The sequence below is a fragment of the Mesoplodon densirostris genome, chromosome 11, assembly GCF_025265405.1.
Source record: "Mesoplodon densirostris isolate mMesDen1 chromosome 11, mMesDen1 primary haplotype, whole genome shotgun sequence".
NCBI lineage: Eukaryota > Metazoa > Chordata > Mammalia > Artiodactyla > Ziphiidae > Mesoplodon > Mesoplodon densirostris.
Genome location: NC_082671.1, coordinates 8,502,675 through 8,520,619, shown reverse-complemented (window position 1 = coordinate 8,520,619; position 17,945 = coordinate 8,502,675). Strand labels below are relative to the sequence as shown.

The following is a 17,945-nucleotide window of genomic DNA, read 5'->3' as shown; positions in this document are numbered from 1 at the left end:
AATGGTGTGAAAGCTTTTCTTTTCCAGGAGTGGGACATGGAGAGAGAATTTGACAGTGTCAGAGTTGCATTTTCATGAGCAAGTTTCTGAAGAGAAACCCAGAAGTATTTGCAGGGTCAGTTAGGAATGACTGAATCCCAGCAACAAATACTTTGAGATTGGTTAGAAATGTGAATTCTTTATCTAGGGGCCAGGAAACTACAGGGCCCAAGACAGATCATCAGGAATGGCTGAATACCAGGAACATATATTTTAGCATTTGTTGGAGAAGTAAATTTCTCTTTTAGGACCCTGGGACTTCCAGAGCCCAAGGAAATAATGCATATTGTGTGGGCACTCAAACTTGAGTATAGAGGTATGAAGAACAGAACAAACCAGAGTGAAATGGCTATGAGAGAGCAGAGACCTATCATCCAGACAAAGTTATAAAGCTTTCCTGAGACTTGTGGGGTTCATAGTCTGATCAGTTTTATGACCCACGAGCCAATCCTCAAGTGACTTGGGGTAGAGAAAATCATAAAGGTTGGATCCATGAGAGCACGCCAACTGTAGATGGATGATGGTTCAAGAGAAGAAATATAGACATTATAACGAATCCACTTTTATGGTACCAAATTTTATTTTCTGACAATTTCTGATGGCAAAAAATTCCAAGAGGTGCTTAGGTGACCTAAATGGGGAAAAAGATGAGTCCGGGGGCTTCCCTGGTGGCGCAGTGGTTGAGAATCTGCCTGCCAATGCAGCAGACATGGGTTCGAGCCCTGGTCTGGGAGGATCCCACATGCCGTGGAGCAACTGGGCCCGTGAGCCACAATTACTGAGCCTACGCGTCTGGAGCCTGTGCTCTGCAACAAGAGAGGCTGTGATAGTGAGAGGCCCGTGTACCACGATGAAGAGTGGCCCCTGCTTGCCACAACTAGAGAAAGCCCTCACACAGAAACGGAAACCCAACACAGCCATAAATAAATAAATAAATAAAAATTTTAAAAAATGAGTCTGTTATGTTAAGTAAGCTCAGAGAGTCACAGGAGGGAGAAGGGATGGTCCTAGACATTTCTCTTGAAAACTCAGGATTTGTCAATGAACCAGAGTGAGTTCTGAGTGGAAGTGTACAAGACAGAGTTTGCCAAACAGTTCCTAGAAGAGGTTTTTCTTCTGAGACATGAGTCATAGAAAATGCTCAGGGATGATATGAATTGATTTTAATTCTACCATTGTGCTAATTCTGTATTCATATCCAATGTCAATGAGATGACAGAAAAGGAGGTTCTCCAACCCTCATTCTCCCACAGAAACAGTGTGCCCTCAGCAACATGCCTGCCATGTTGTTATTCAGACACAACTGTGAACCCCGAAGCTGCTTCACGATGTGGCTCCAACCCTGCACCACCATGGTCCTAGAGGAAGTCCTGCCTTCCCAGAGGTACAGAAGGAGCCACACCATTTGGCATCCCTGGTAACAGGATTGCCAACTGTGGACATGAGAGTGAGTACAGAGTCTAATGCAGCCCTGTGACCTAGGTTCAGCCCCACTCTACCACAGTAGGGAGGCAATCCTGCCCACCTAGGCACCCAGAGGAAGCCACACCCATCCATGCCCCTGCCAACAGGCCCACTGACCAGACACAAAAACCACCCAGCAGCAGCCACATAACCTGAATCCAGCTTTGCTAGACCAGATCTGTCCTACCTGCTCAGGGACCTGGCAGAAAAGATCTTTATTTGTCAAAAACAGTCTGTAAAGTCTGGAAGCAGTGTCTTCTCCTTCAAATGCATATTCACCAATGCAAGCTTACACATATCATGAAGAATCTGGAAAATATGATACCACTTAAGGAAACCAGTAAATCTCCAGTAACCTACCCTGAAGAAATGAAGATTTATGAACTCCTTGACAAAAAATTCGAGAAAATTGTTTTGAACTCAGTGACTACAAGAGAATACAAACAGACAACTGAACACAAACAGACAACTAAACACCATCAGGAACATAGTACATGAACAAAATGAGAAGTTTAATTTAAAAATAGAAAACACAAAAAGAGACCAGACAAAATTCTGGAACTCAAGTATACAACAACTGAACTGAAAAATTCAATAGTGCACTTCAAGCAAACTGTATGATGCAAAACAAAGAATCAGCAAACTTAAAGACAGATTATTTCAAATTATATGATTACAGGAACAAAAAGAAAAAAGAGTAAATTATACATACATGATATATGGGAAACCATACAGCAAAATTATATATGCATTATGAAAGTCCCAGTAGGAAAAGACAAAGAGAAAAGGGCAGAAAGATTATCTAAAGAAATAATGACTGAGGACTTCCCAAATCTAGGGAGACAAAAAGACATCTTGGTTCATGAAGCCCAAAAGTTCATAAATAGGTAGAATCCAAAGAGGTCTACGCCAAGACACACTATAATTAAATTAGCAAAATTCAAAGACAAAGATAATTTTGAAAGCATCAAGAGAAAAGTGACTTGTCACATACAGGGGAGCCCTTATAAGACTAATAGCAGATTTCTCAGCAGAAACCTTGCAAGCCAGAAGAGAGCAGGATAACATATCCAAAGTATTTAGAGAAAAAAACCTGCCAATTATCAACATTTTACCTGGCAAACTGTCCTTTAAGAATGAAGGAGAGATTTTAAAAAATTAAAAACAAACAAACAAACAAACAATAACTTAAGGGTTTCACCACAACTAGACTTGCCTTTCATTGGTAAAGATAAATATGAAGAGAAATACAGAATATTGAAATACTGTAATCATGGCACATAACTTGCTTTTAACTTTAGTTTACAAATCAAAAGTCAAACATAGTATAACTATAACCACAACAATTTGCTGATGGAAATACAATATGTAAAGAAATAAAATCTGACAGCAATTACATAAAGTGTGGGGGAATAGTAAAATGTAGAGTTTCTGTGTGCTATTAAAGTTGTTACCTTAATTGTACTTAACTTCAGTTATAGACTGCTATAACTATCAAATGTTTGATGCAAGTTCCCAGGTAACCACAATTAAAGTATAGTACAGACACAAGATAGGAGAAAAGAGTCACTTCACAAAGACAGCAACAGAAGAGAAGAACAAGAGAACTACAAAATGACAGAAAACAATTAACATAATGGGCAACAGTAAGTCCTGACCTTTCAATAATGATTTTAAATGTAAATGTACTAAACTTTCCAATCAAAAAACATTGAGTGCCTTAATGGATTAAAAAACAAGACCCAACTATATACTTTAGATTTCATGACACACATAGGCTGAGAGTGAAGAGGTGCAGAAAGAGATCCCATGCAAATAGTAAACAAAAGAGAGGAAAGTCAAGCAAAAGAGACTTTAAGTCAAAAACTGTCACAAGAGACATAATGATAAAATAGTTCAACAAGAAGATATAATACATATAATTACATATACATATATATATACATATACACCCAACAGTAAAGCACCTAAATATACAGAGCAAACATTGACAGAGCTTAAGGGAGAAATAGAAGCAATACAATAGTAGAAGACTTCGGTCTCTCATGGTGGCCTCAAGAGTCAATTATGTCAAAACTGAGTCTGATACTGCTAAATCATGACGGAATAACAGGCATAGATTAGCTGGTGATGCAAGAGTTCAGCAAAAATCAATGAAAGCATTAGCCATGTGGCTGAAAGGGTCTTGGTGCTCTGGCATGGTGTCAGGCCTGAGCCTCTGAGGTGGGACCATAAGGTTAACAGCTGATCTTTCAGCAGAAACTCCTTTCCTTACACCTAAAGGAACTAGAGAAAGAAGAACAAACAAAACCCAAAGTTAATAGAAGGAAAGAAATCATAAAGATCAGAGCAGAAATAAATGAAATAGAAACAAAGAAAACACTGGCAAAGATGAATAAAACTAAAAGCTGGTTCTTTGAGAAGGTAAACAAAATTGATAAACCATTAGCCAGACTCATCAAAAAACAGTGGGAGAGGACTCAAGCCAATAAAATTAGAAATGAAAAAGGAGAAGTTACAACAGACACCGCAGAAATACAAAGCATCCTAAGAGACTACTACAAGCAACTCTATGCCAATAAAATGGACAACCAGGAAGAAATAGAAAATATGAACAGACCAATCACAAGTAATGAAATTGAAACTGTGATTAAAAATCTTCCAACAGGGGGCTTCCCTGGTGGCGCAGTGGTTGAGAGTCCGCCTGCTGATGCAGGGGACGCGGGTTTCTGTCCCAGTCTGGGAGGATCCCACATGCCGTGGAGTGGCTGGGCCCGTGAGCCATGGCCACTGAGCCTGAGCATCCGGACCTGTGCTCCGCAACGGGAGAGGCCACAACAGAGAGGCCCACGTAGCACAAAAAAAAAAAAAAAAAAAAAAAAATCTTCCAACAAACAAAAATCCAGGACCAGATGGCTTTACAGGTGAATTCCATCAAACATTTAGAGAAGACCTAACACCCATCCTTCTCAAACTCTTCCAAAAAAATGCAGAGGAAGGAACACTCCCAAACTCATTCTATGAGGTCACCATCACACTGTTACCAAAATCAAAGATACTACAAAAAAAGAAAATTACAGACCAATATCACTGATGAATATGGATGCAAAAATCCTCAACGAAATACTAGCAAACAGAATCCAACAACACATTAAAAGGATCATACACCATGATCAAGGGGGATTTATTCCAGGGATGCAAGGATTCTTCAATATATGCAAATCAATCAATGTGATACACCATATTAACAAATTGAAGGAGAAAAACCATATGATAATCTCAATAGATCCAGAAAAAGCTTTTGACAAAATTCAACACCCATTTATGACAAAAACTCTCCAGAAAATAAGCATAGAGGGAACCTACCTCAACATAATAAAGGCCATATATGACAAACCCACAGCAAATATCATTCTCAATGTTGAAAAACTGAAAGCATTTCCTCTAAGATCAGGAAGAAGAGAAGGATGTCCACTCTCACCACTATTATTCAACACAGTTTTGGGAGTCTTAGCCACAGCACTCAGAGAAGAAAAAGAAATAAATGGAATACAAATTGGAAAAGAAGAAGTAAAACTGTCACTGTTTGCAGATGACATGATACTATACATACAGAATCCTAAAGATGTTACCAGAAAACTACTAGAGCTAATCAATGAATTTGGTAAAGTTGCAGGGTACAAAATTAATGCACAGAAATCTCTTGCATTCCTATACACTAATGATGAAAAATCTGAAAGAGAAACTAAGGAAACACTTCCTTTTACCATTGCAACAAAAAGAATAAAATACCTAGGAATAAACCTACCTAGGGAGATGAAAGACCTGTATGCAGAAAACTATAAGACCCTGATGAAAGAAATTAAGTATGATACAAACAGATGGAGAGATATACCATGTTCTTGGATTGGAAGAATCAATATTGTGGAAATGACTATACTACCCAAAGCAATCTACAGATTCAATGCAATCCCTATCAAATTACCAATGGCATTTTTTACAGAACTAGAATAAAAAATCTTAAAATTTGTATGGAGACACAAAAGGCCCCGAATAGCCAAAGTGGTCTTGAGGGGAAAAAAACGGAGCTGGAGGAATCAGGCTCCCTGACTTCAGAACATACTACAAAGCTACAGTAATCAAGACAGTATGGTACTGGCACAAAAACAGAAATACAGATCAATGGAACAGGATAGAAAGCCCAGAGATAAACCCAGGCAACTATGGTCAACTAATCTACGACAAAGGAGGCAAGGATATACAATGGAGAAAAGACAGCCTCTTCAATAAGTGGTGCTGGGAAAACTGCACATCTACATGTTAAAGAATGTAATTAGAACACTCCCTAACACCATAAGCAAACATAAACTCAAATTGGATTAGAGACCTAAATGTAAGACTGGACACTATAAAACTCTTAGAGGAAAACATAGGAAGAACATTCTTTGACATAAATCACAGCAAGATCTTTTTTGATCCACCCCTAAAGTAATGAAAATAAAAATAAACAAATGGGACCTAATGCAACTGAAAAGTTTTTGCACAACACAGGAAACCACAAACAAGATGAAAAGACAACCCTCAGGATGGGAGAAAATGTTTGCAAATGAATCAACAGACAAAGGATTAATCTCCAAAATATATAAACAGCTCATGCAGCTCAGTATCAAAAAAAAACCCAATCAAAAAATGGGTGGGGGCTTCCCTGGTGGCGCAGTGGTTGAGAGTCCGCCTGCCGATGCAGGGGACACGGGTTCGTTCTCCGGTCTGGGAAGATCCCACATGCTGCGGAGCGGTTGGGTCCGTGCGCCATGGCCGCTGAGCCTGCGCATCCGGAGCCTGTGCTCCGCAACGGGAGAGGCCACAGCAGTGAGAAGCCCGCGTACCGCAAAACAAACAAACAAACAAACAAACAAACAAAAAAATGGGTGGAAGACCTAAACAGGCATTTCTCCAAAGAAGACATAGAGAAGGCCAGGAAGCACATGAAAAGCTGCTCAACATCACTAATTATTAGAGAAATGCAAATCAAAACTACAATGAGGGGATTTCCCTGGTGGTGCAGTGGTTAAGAATCCACCTGCCAGCTCTATTTACAATAGCCAGGACATGGAAGCAACCCAAGTGACCATCGACAGATGAATGGATAAAGAAGATGTGGCACATATATACAATGGAATATTAGCCATAAAAAGAAATGAAATTGAGTTATTTGTAGTGAGGTGGATGGACCTAGAGTCTGTCATACAGAGTGAAGTAAGTCAGAAAGAGAAAAACAAATACCGTATGCTAACACATATATATGGAATCTAAAAAAAAAAAAAAGGTTCTGAAGAACCTAGGGGCAGGACAGGAATAAAGATGCAGACGTAGAGAATGGACTTGAGGACACGGGGAGAGGGAAGGGTAACCTGGGATGAAGTGAGAGAGTGGCATGGACATATATACACTACCAAACGTAAAATAGATAGCTAGTGGGAAGCAGCCACATAGCACAGGGAGATCAGCTTGGTGCTTTGTGACCACCTAGAAGGGTGGGATAGGGAGGGTGGGAGCGAGATGCAAGAGGGAGGAAATATGGGGATATATGTATATATATAGCTGATTCATTTTGTTATAAAGCAGAAACTAACACACCATTGTAAAACAATTATACTCCAATAAAGATGTTTAAAAAAAAAAAAGAATCCGCCTGCCAATGCAGGGGACACGTGTTCGAGCCCTGGTCCGGGAAGATCCCACATGCCGTGGAGCAACTAAGCCCGTGCGCCACAACTGCTGAGCCTGCGCTCTAGAGACCATGCACCTAGAGCCCGCACTCCACAACAAGAGAAGTCACCACAATGAGAGTAGCCCCAGCTCAACACAACTAGAGAAAGCCCGTGTGCAGTAACGAAGACCCAATGCAGCCAAAATTAAATAAATAAATAAATTTTAAAAAGAAATACAGGGCCTCCCTGGTGGCGCAGTGGTTGAGAGTCCGCCTGCCGATGCAGGGGATACGGGTTCGTGCCCCGGTCTGGGAGGATCCCATGTGCCGCGGAGCGGCTGGGCCCGTGAGCCATGGCCGCTGGGCCTGCGCGTCCGGAGCCTGTGTTCCGCAACGGGAGGGGCCACAGCAGTGAGAGGCCCGCATACCGCAAAAAAAAAAAAAAAAAAGAAATACAATGAGGTATCACCTCACACTGGTCAGCGTGGCCATCATCAAAAAAATCTCCAAACAAGAAATGCTGGATGGGCTTCCCTGGTGGCGCAGTCGTTGAGAGTCCGCCTGTTGATGCAGGGGACACGGGTTCGTGCCCCGGTCCGGGAAGATCCCACATGCCGCGGAGCGCTAGGCCCGTGAGCCATGGCCGCTGAGCCTGCACGTCCGGAGCCTGTGCTCTGCAACGGGAGAGGCCGCGGCAGTGAGAGGCCCGCACACCGCGATGAGGAGTGGCCCCTGCTCACCACAACTGGAGAAGGCCCTCGCACAAAAACGAGGACCCAACACAGCCAAAAATTAATTAATTAATTAATTAAAAAAAAAAAACTCACTCACTTTAAAAAAAAAAAAGAAATGCTGGAGAGGTTGTGGAGAAAAGGGAACCCTCTTACACTGTTGGTAGGAATGTAAATTGATACAGCCACTATGGAGAACAGTATGGAGGTTCCTTAAAAAACTAAAAATAGAATTACCATATGACCCAGAAATCACACTCCTGGGCATATACCTGGAGAAAACCATAATTCGAAAAGATACATGCACCCCAATGTTCATTGCAGCACTATTTACAATAGCCAGGACATGGAAGCAACCTAAGTGTCCATCAACAGATGAACAGAAAAAGAAGATGTGGCACATATATACAATGGAATATTGCTCAACCTTAAGAAGGAACGAAATTGTGCCAGTTGCAGAGACATGGACGGACCTAGAGACTGTCATACAGAGTGAAATAAGTCAGAAAGAGAAAAACAAATATCATATTTTAATGCATATATGTGGAATCTAGAAAAATGGTTCAGATGAACTTATTCACAAAGCAAAAATAGAGACACAGATGTAGAGAACAAACGCAGGGACACCACGGGGAGAAAGGCGGTAGGAGGGGGCGGTGAACTGGGAGATTGGGATTGGCATATATGCAGTACTATGTATAAAACAGATAACTAATGAGAACCTACTGTATAGCACAGGGAACTCTACTCAGTGCTCTGTGGTGACCTAAATGGGAAGGAAATCCAAAAAGGAGGGGATATATGTATACATATAGCTGATTCACTTTGCTGTACAGCAGAAACTAACACAACATTGTAAGGCAACTATACTCCAACTTAAAAAATAACAGAATCAGGATAAGTTAACTGCTGCATCTGCTCAGTCATGACCACCACGCTAGCATGTTCACTGGAAGAGTTCATCTCTACCAAAACTGTTCTTGGACCCAAGAAGATGGGAGAGAAGAAATTCTCTTATTGATGAATCTGTTACATGAACATGGATCCTTGCTGGAGAAGATCCAAGTTTGGGCAACCAGAAACTTATATAACGTAATATACAAAATGACAAATATAAAATTATGTACAAAAGTGAGCATTTCTTTAGAATGATAAGAGAAATCATAACAAATTGCACATTTTTAAAAAGGTGATAAATATCACAAATATCATAGAATCCAAAGCATCCGAGGGCCAGAGCAGTGCGGAGCTCTGGAGTTTGTTCCATCAGGGTAAGTAACTCTGACTTTAACCCTAGAGTTCTTTTTTTTTTTTTTTTTTTTTTTTTTTTTTGCAGTACGAGGGCCTCTCACTGTTGTGGCCTCTCCCGTTGCGGAGCACAGGCTCCAGACACGCAGGCTCAGCTGCCATGGCTCACGAGCCTAGCCGCTCCGCGGTATGTGGGATCTTCCCGGACCGGGGCACGAACCCGTGTCCCCTGCATCGGCAGGCGGACTCTCAACCACTGCGCCACCAGGGAAGCCCCTGCCAACATTTTTTAAAAGGTTGTCTGTCTTCCCCTCTTCCATTTCCTCACCAATGAGTCCCTCCCTAATCGCAGGCACTTCATTCCAGTCCACACCACTCCACTGAAACTATCTTCTCAAATGTCCCCAGTGGCTCCTCGTCACCAAATCAGACGGGTTTTGCTCAACTTTTGTGCTCCTGGTCTCTTTTTGCTGGTAGACACTCATAACCGAAACCAAGTCCCCCTAAAATTGACTTCCCTTACTGAGTTTATGATTAATTTTTCTATCCAACACTTTATTCCCTTTCTTATCCCCTCTGACCTCAACCCTGTGCTAACTGAACACTGATCAACCAGAGTCAGACAACTAAGATTGCTGTTGTCCCTAACATAATGCACTAAAGTTGCTGTTGCCGATTTCATCATTAACATACAAACTCAAGTTGCTTCTCTGGGACAAGGTGAGCTCACAGACCCCTAAGCCATGGAACTGTCTGGCCAGAGAATCATAAACTGGAGGCCTCCTAACTCCAAAAACCACAATTAAGAAAAGTCACAGAAATGTCACAAGAGGATGATTCATCCCAGTTTCTTTGTTCTTTCCCTTTGAAACATCCCTAACTCAAAGCCCAAGATGGAGTGGATCTGAGACTTGTCTCCCACTCCCTTGCTTGGCACCATGCAAATAAACCCTTACTTTGCTGCAAAAAAAAAAAAAGTTCAGCTTTTTGCATGTCAATTGTACCTCAATAAAGTAGCTTAAAATTGAAAATAATTATTTTCTTAGGGGCCTCAACTAGTATCATCAAAGATCTGCTGAGGGTGAGATTGGAAAAATCACTTTTCCTGTCATCTTCCCCAAAAGAGCTGATGGGCTTTGGGTTGCCAGAAACCTACAGCAGGTGTTCGCAGGGCTTCCCCTGTCCCACCATCAGATGGTTGACCATTTTCTAAGACTCAAACACCTACGTTAGGAACTCACTGTGATATCTGAATCTGCCTCCAATCCAGCTGTTCTGATGGGATTAATGTCCTGGGCATTTCATCCACCATTGTGAGAACGACTGGAAACATCTCTGGCAGATCCTGTGACCACCCACTCACACTCTAGTTTCACTGCTGTCTTTACTGCATCCACCTTGACACAGGTCGAATACACTTAGGCAGTACTGAGCACTTCTTATGAGTCACTTCAGGTTCTCTTAGCCTCATTGGCCTTTGTACTTGTTTTGCTCCACTTACTGTGTTGTAAATGTTAAAACGTCATGTTTCCCTGCTGCGTGAATATCCCCACAAACAGGATGTGAGCACCCCATCAGGTGTCCACGTGCACCTGTGATGACTAAACCCAGCCACAAATTCCCCTTCTTGCCCTCCCCTGACTGTGACCTAGTGACATTCAAATGCATCAATGAAATCCCCTCATGCCTTTTCCTTGTGTAACTCCACTCTTACCCCTAATATTGTCACTTGTCCATGAGTCTTCACTCCCTCTTATGGCTCCCCATGTTTCGTTGAGCTTGCTCCCTTGGTGCCTCCCCGATGTGGCCTCCTTATGGTATGTGGTGGCCCTGTCTCTCTAGGACCTCTGAGTATAATAAACTATGTTTGCCTGTCCATCTCTTATGTCCTCTCTTGTGGCCGAAACTGACTGAACATCCCATGAAAGAATAAAAAGTAACTGCCATGATGAAGCTAATTCATAAAAGTACAACCCAGCAGTTGTACCTCTTGTAATATTTGACCTCCTATTGACTTCCCTGACTCTTATGAAACACCACAGAGATCTGAAGGGTCTGATTGTACACAGGTCTGGAGACTTTAATATCCAGGGCCAAGCAAGCCCTTACACCCCCTTGAGCAACTAATGCTCTAGGAATAACTGTGTGGCTGGAGTCTTCCCCCAAGGATGCTCTAAATTCTGTGATCTGGTATTCCCATAGTTATTCTGGGAATGAGACTGAAGCTTTTCCTGCTGGGGATCCCCTCCCAGACCAGACAGGCCTTACCTGAGCAGACTACTCCAATACTTTGTTCATGAGAGAAGGTATGATTATAGTTTTCAAAATTAGAATAAAAACAGTCTTTGATGTTGAAACTTGATGCTGTTGCCTTGCACTTATAATAGACATGCCAAATGGGGCTAAGTCTTGGTCCAAAATAAGCCCCTCTGGGAGCATCAACAGCAGCTCCACATCCCAGCTCTCGGCACACCACATCTGCATCGTCCACGAACCAGTACTTAACATACACCATGCCCCATACTCCTTGATGCTTCACTTCCACTCTCCCCTCACAGCGGTGGCCTCCATCCTTCAGCCTCAGCTCCAGAGCTGCAGGAGAGACAGAGACACAGGACACAGGACACAGGAGAGATTTTAGGAGACCATGTGGTGGTGTGCTGGTAAGTATTAAAAAATGAGCTCTCTGAGGGGAAAAGTTCCCTGTGTATAGCATTTGTTCATTTCTGAGGTGTAAATATTCCCATTGTGGCCAACTCTCAGCTATCAATGTGGTATCACTGAACGTGCAGCTGGGGAGGGATGTACCCAACTATTTCTCACAAGCCTGTAGAACCCACCTTCATGGACACCACCAAGGACAGGCCTTCAGAGAACTCTGGATGCTGTCCAAAGCTACTAAGGGGTAGATGTGCCCAAAGCTACTAAGGGGCTCAGCTTCCCCATTTCAGTTACAGCTCATGGCCCAGGATGCCAGGGAGGAATCTTCCCTCTCCTTCTCTGTCCCATAGGGAGCACTCTCGTCTAGCTCAGGAACAGAGGACCATGGTAAGCAGATACTCAAATGTCCCAATTATCCAGCCACCTGGTATTCATGTCCTTGTATAATCCCCACACTTGAATGTATCTAGTAACACGCACCTAACAACTGGAATTTGGCAAAAGTGATGAGATGTCACTTAAGAGATTAGGTTTCAAGACGACCCTGGTTTCTCCCTTGTGACCTCTCTTGCTCTCTCTCTTGCTCTGATGAAGCCAGCTACCAGGTTGTGAGCTGTTTATGGAGAGAGCCTCATGACAAGGAATTGAGGAAGGCCTCTAGCCAACCGCCAGCAAGGGACTGGGGCTCTCAGTTAAACAGTCCACCAAGGCCTGAATGCTGCCAACATCCAGGTGAGTAAGTGTGAAGGATACCCACCCCTGGGTGAAGCTTCAGACGACTGCATATTGTGAGACATCATGAGTCAGGTAAACCATGCCAATTCCTAGCCCACAGAAATTATGTCATGCTAGATGTTTGTTTGTTGTTCTAAGCTGCCGTGTTTGGCAGTAATCTGTAGCACAGTAACATATAACTAACATAGGGCTTCCCTCCAGCGTCAGAAAACAGCAGGATGATCCCAATGCTAGCAAGGCAGGTTTCGTCCTGAGACCTCTTCTCCTGGCCTGCAAGCCACTGCTTTCTCACTGGTGTTCACATGGCCTTTCCTTAGTGCACGTGCACAGGGAGAGAAAGAGAGAGAGATCTCCCTCTCTTCCTTTTCTTATAATGCTACCTACTGGATTAGGGCTCCACACTTGTGACCTTATTTAACCTTAATTACCTCCTAAAGACCCTATCTCCAAATGCAGTCACACTGGGGGTGAAGGCTTTAATATATGAATTTTGGAGGGACACAGTTCAGTCCATAGACCTGGGTTCATTATAGGAAGGAAATAAAGATAAATGGGAAGGAGGCAAAGGAGGTAGTAGAAGAAGTGAGACATCCTGTGAAGTTTATTTGGGTTTTTTTTAGAAGTCTGACATCGACCTTTTTAGGATTGAAATGGGGTCCTAAAAGCACACAGGAAGCTACTTTTATTAATACTAAAATTATCTGTTTTGAGACAGGTCCTGTACTTAGTGCTGTAAATGCAGAAAGCAGGAAGACAATATTCCTGCCTTCATGTACCTTTTACCTAGTCGATGACACAAAACAAATAAGTACATGATTTCAGAACTGTGAAAAGTTCCAAGAGATTATCTCAGTGATGGTAGGCTTGGTTATTGAGGCTATCTCATCTGCTGAAAATAAAGTGGAATAAATTTACTAAAAATTGTCTTAAAAGCATTAAAGACCTGATAAGATAGGAAGAAAAAGTAAGGCCAAATCTGAAGGGAAAATGGAAATTCACTAAGATACAAGAGCATGGAATGTGCTTTTGCCTTGAGGGCATTAGCCTATTTGGGGTTGGGGAGGAGTTTCTGCCCTTTGATGGTGAAGAGCCATAAATCAAATCCCAAACCCACACCCAGATGAGACATCCAAAAGAAGGCATTCTCCACAATAAGCCAGGACACCACTTGAAATAGACACGCTCTTGCATAAAACTAGATTCAGAGTTTAAATGTACAGACTGTCCAGATAGTATCCATTTTTTGCACTTGTATTAAGGAGATCCACTACTGATAATAGCAGGAAATTATGAAAAAATAAAAATAAAACCCTTTCTAGAGCAAAGTACCTTGTTCAAATTACCTCTATTAATAATTTTTATAAATACAGTGACCAGCATATTTTCAAAAAAAAAAAAAAGCAAACACACAAAGAAACAAAGTTCCATTAACAAGAACCAAGAGAAACTACTGAAGCAGACACAGAGGCTTCTCATATTAGATATATCAGATATCAGGCTATAGAACTACCATATGTACTATATTTGAAGAAATAAAAATACACTCTTAAAGAAAGTGCAAGGAATTTTTTAAATGCATAGAAAAAAATTTTAAAGCTAACTTCTATGAATGAAAAATATATTTGTTGAAATTTAAATTTTTACATAATATCAAATTCAGGTAAAGAGTGAATTAGTGAGGTGAATAATAATTAGAATAAATTACCCGGAATACTGCACAGAGAAACAAAATGATGAAAATTACAGAAGAGAAAATCAGAGATACAAAATGGAACTGTGAGGTTTTAATTAAGTTAAAATGAAACAAGGGAAAGAAGAGAGGGAGACAGACACAGAGAAATACAGAAAGAGAGAGTACTGAGCAGAGGCAATATTTGAAAAATACTGAGTGAGAATTTTCCAGAACTGATGAAAGATACCAATCCTTACAGTGAATAAGCCCAACAGAACTCAGTCAAGACATATAAAAAGGAATCCATTTGTAGAAACATCATAGATGGAAACATTACTAGTGTTCAATGACATTTAAAATTCTCTTTTTCTGAGCACATGGAAATATTAATACTTCTTTGTTTGCCTGTTTGAAGTGAAGCATAACCATGTGATCTGGCTCATCCAATGAAGTGTGAGAACAAATGATGTCACTTCCACATAGAAGCATTTAGGAGACAATATATTTTTTAAAAAAGAGAGAGGGGGCAATATATTTTTCTGCCACAGCAAATACTGCAGCCTTGTGTTGAAGTGGTAGCGTAATAAGATGGTAGGGCATTCAACAACCTGAGTAGTTGAATAATTATGATAGCAGAAATCCTGCCAAAGTGAATAGAACACGTCATGTAAGAAAAACTTTTGGTTATTTGTTACTACAACATAATTTAGCTTATTCTTCCTAAAGTGGTAAGAAACTGACAAAAAGAAAAATATCAAGATATAGACTAGGTGTATAAAAATGAGAAACATCTATACCAACATCTAAGTCCCCAAGAACAAACAGAGATGCCAGTATAGAGTAGACTGAAGCCCTTAGATGTGCCAAAAGAGAAAAAAATTGCCAATCTAAAATTCTATACTCAAAACCATTCTCTCAAAGAATAATGTCCTCAAACATGATATCACCAAAATGTTGATGTAGGAGACAGCAGCCTCCATCCCCCAACAAAGACCAAAAATTAGACAGTTTTCAGGAATAAAAACAGCTCTGGAAAGGTCTGGAGTCCTCTAAGAAGTCTGATCACACCAAGACACTGTCATGTGGTGGCATCATTCCATCCTCCAAGCCAGCATTGCTCAATGCCAAGGGTGCCAAGAGAGCTCCTCTCACCAGGATAGTGAGAGCAGGCTGAGTAGCCAGTGTCCCTAGCCTTTGGGGAGCATGATATGAAAGTCCTGCTTCACCGGTATGGTCCCTAGCCACTGGAACTAGAGGCACTGCTGAGGACAACAACAGCCATTCCAGTGACTGCAGACCCCCTGAAATCCTTGCCAAAGACCACAAAGTTGTCAATGCTGTGGACGTCAGCAGCCTGAGCCAAACAGACATCATGCCCTCCCAGACCCAGTGCCACCATATGACTCTGCACTTGGCACCCTGCAGTACAATCCAGTGTGCCCCTACCCAGAGGCGAAAGGCTTTCCCTACTGAAGTCAGTACATAGAGTCTGGAAGAGGTGACTGCTCCTTTAAACGTGCAGACATCTACTAGAGAGTAAGATATCAAAAAGAATCAGGGAAACAAAATTCAACCAAAGGAATACAGCAAATCACCTGTAACTGGCCCCAAAGAAATGGAGGTCCAGGAATTGCCTGACAAAGAATTCAAAATAACTCTTCTGAAGATTCTCAGGGACTTCCCTGGTGGTCCAGTGGTTAAGAATCCGCCTTTCAATGCAGGGGATGTGTGTTCGATCCCTGGTCAGGGAACTAAGATCCCCCATGCTGCAGGACAACTAAGCCCGCGGGCTGCAACTACTGAGCCGGAACACTCTGGAGTCAGCCTGCCACAACTAGAGAGAAGCCTGCGCACTGCAACTAGAGGAGCCCGAGTGCAGCAAGGAAGATCCCGCGTATGGTAACTAAGACTTGACACAACCAAACAAATGAATAAATAAATAAATAAATATTAAAAGAAAAACAGTGCTGTTTTGAACATGTGTGCACATTTCTATTGTTCCTCTTTTTTTGCAGGGGTGGGGGAAGAAATTTCTTTATTTAAAACTGCTTTTTTTTTTTCTGTGAAACTACAAGTGTACAAGTGAGGAGAGAACTGCTCCCAGCACATGCTTCCCACCCCCACCCATCACACTCCCAACCTGCTCCCCAGTCCTGCCTGGATCTTTGATGGGAGAAGTTCCCCACTATTACAGTCTTGTAGAATCCTGAGGATATTTGAGGGGTTCAAATAGTAGGATTCAGGGCCGAGGATGGGACAGTGGTGATTTTACCTTCCCTCATAACTGGCCCTTTGCAGCCTCCCTCCTCTCTCTCCCTACCCTCTTGATTTTGGACTGAGAAATAAAAAGATACATCATTTCTGGGGAGATTGAGGGAGATACATACACAGACATCCCAACCCATGTTTAACATATTTGGCAATAACCCCCTCCCCATTCCTCCCCCTCCAATCTGCAAATGGTAGTTTAAAAAAAAGATTGTAGACATGTCACTCACAGGGGCAGGTGACATTTGCTCAAAATTATTGAGTCTAGTCCTGCCCAATGGTGGTGGGAAGAGGCGGGATAAGCTGGCTGAGCAAGCCCTGACTCCCTCCACACCAAATACAGCAGAAAGCTGCCTGTACAAGCAAAGAACACCTCAGTGACTTTAGCAAAGGAGAGCACCTAAGTGATTTTGGGGGGCAGGCGTGGGGTCCTGCTAAATGTACTTCCTGATGGACAGGACTGGATCCAAGCAGGCCTCTACACCAGTTCTATTTGTTCCCCTTTCTCTTATCATGACCCCTTTGGCTATCACCCCTAATATAGGAAAAACAAGAAAAATTTTTTAAATCAACGTATTTATAAAAACATCTACTTCCCCAAAATAAATTAAAAATTAAGAACCACCACGAACAACAGAAAACCCTGAAATAAAATTTTAAAAATACAGATGGATCCCAGGGTTAATTTTTCTTTCCTTAAAAAAAAAAGTTTCAACCCCAAAGCCCAGTCAACAATTCCCGAAAGTAGCAGAAACTCCCTCTGAGGTAGATATCTGAGTCAGACACTCTCGTCCACAGAACAGTTCTATTGGTTTAAGATGAGCTGGTATCAGGTAATAAAGCCATGTGGAGGGGCAGGGGCTGGGGAGGGACAGGGGGCGTGGCCCATGTCCTCTGTCCAGAAGTCATGTCCCCATTTTTGACATCTCTGGTTGGGCAGGGCTGGCATCTCCGCAGATCCCAGAGCATATAAGTGGTGGTGGGGGGGGGGCCGTGGTGGGGGCGAGTGCAGGAACCCAGAGAGAGACAGAGAGAGAGAAAGAGAGAGAAAGAAACAGAATAGCTGTATGTGTGTGTATGAGAGAAAGAGAAGGAGAGGAGAGGAAAAATCTGAAAAATAGGATTCTGGGTGTGTGTGTTTCTGTGTGAGAGAGAAAGGGGGAGAAACAAAAAGAATGAAAAAAGGAAAAAAGGGGAGACAGACTTCACTCTCCCCTTAAGGGACCCCATCTTCCCTGCCATGTAGTCATCACCCCCCACCCCAGCAATGAGAGAGTCTGCCCAGGGAGGGGATGACCCCATTTGCCCTTCTCTAACCTGTGCTTCCCCTGTGTCTGGGTTTTGTCCTCTGGATGCCTGCGTCCTCTTCAAGAGTTGCCTTGTGAGCCCCCAACCCCTGTGGCCCTGAGGGGCGAGA

General features: G+C 42.3%; 1 protein-coding gene across 1 annotated transcript in view; it reads right to left on the bottom strand.

Annotated features, from left to right (window-relative positions):
- The window catches only part of LOC132499087 (antigen WC1.1-like), a 40,631-nt gene extending 24,089 nt beyond the window's left edge, over positions 1 to 16,542 (bottom strand). Inside the window, exons 1-3 of the mRNA XM_060113432.1 lie at positions 16,533 to 16,542; positions 16,379 to 16,423; positions 11,461 to 11,784 (exon numbers count right to left, since the gene is read on the bottom strand). Of these exons, the coding sequence (XP_059969415.1) occupies positions 11,461 to 11,784; positions 16,379 to 16,423; positions 16,533 to 16,542 (379 nt within the window). The remainder of the gene's footprint in view (positions 1 to 11,460; positions 11,785 to 16,378; positions 16,424 to 16,532) is intronic.
- Between the last annotated feature and the right edge of the window lie 1,403 nt (positions 16,543 to 17,945).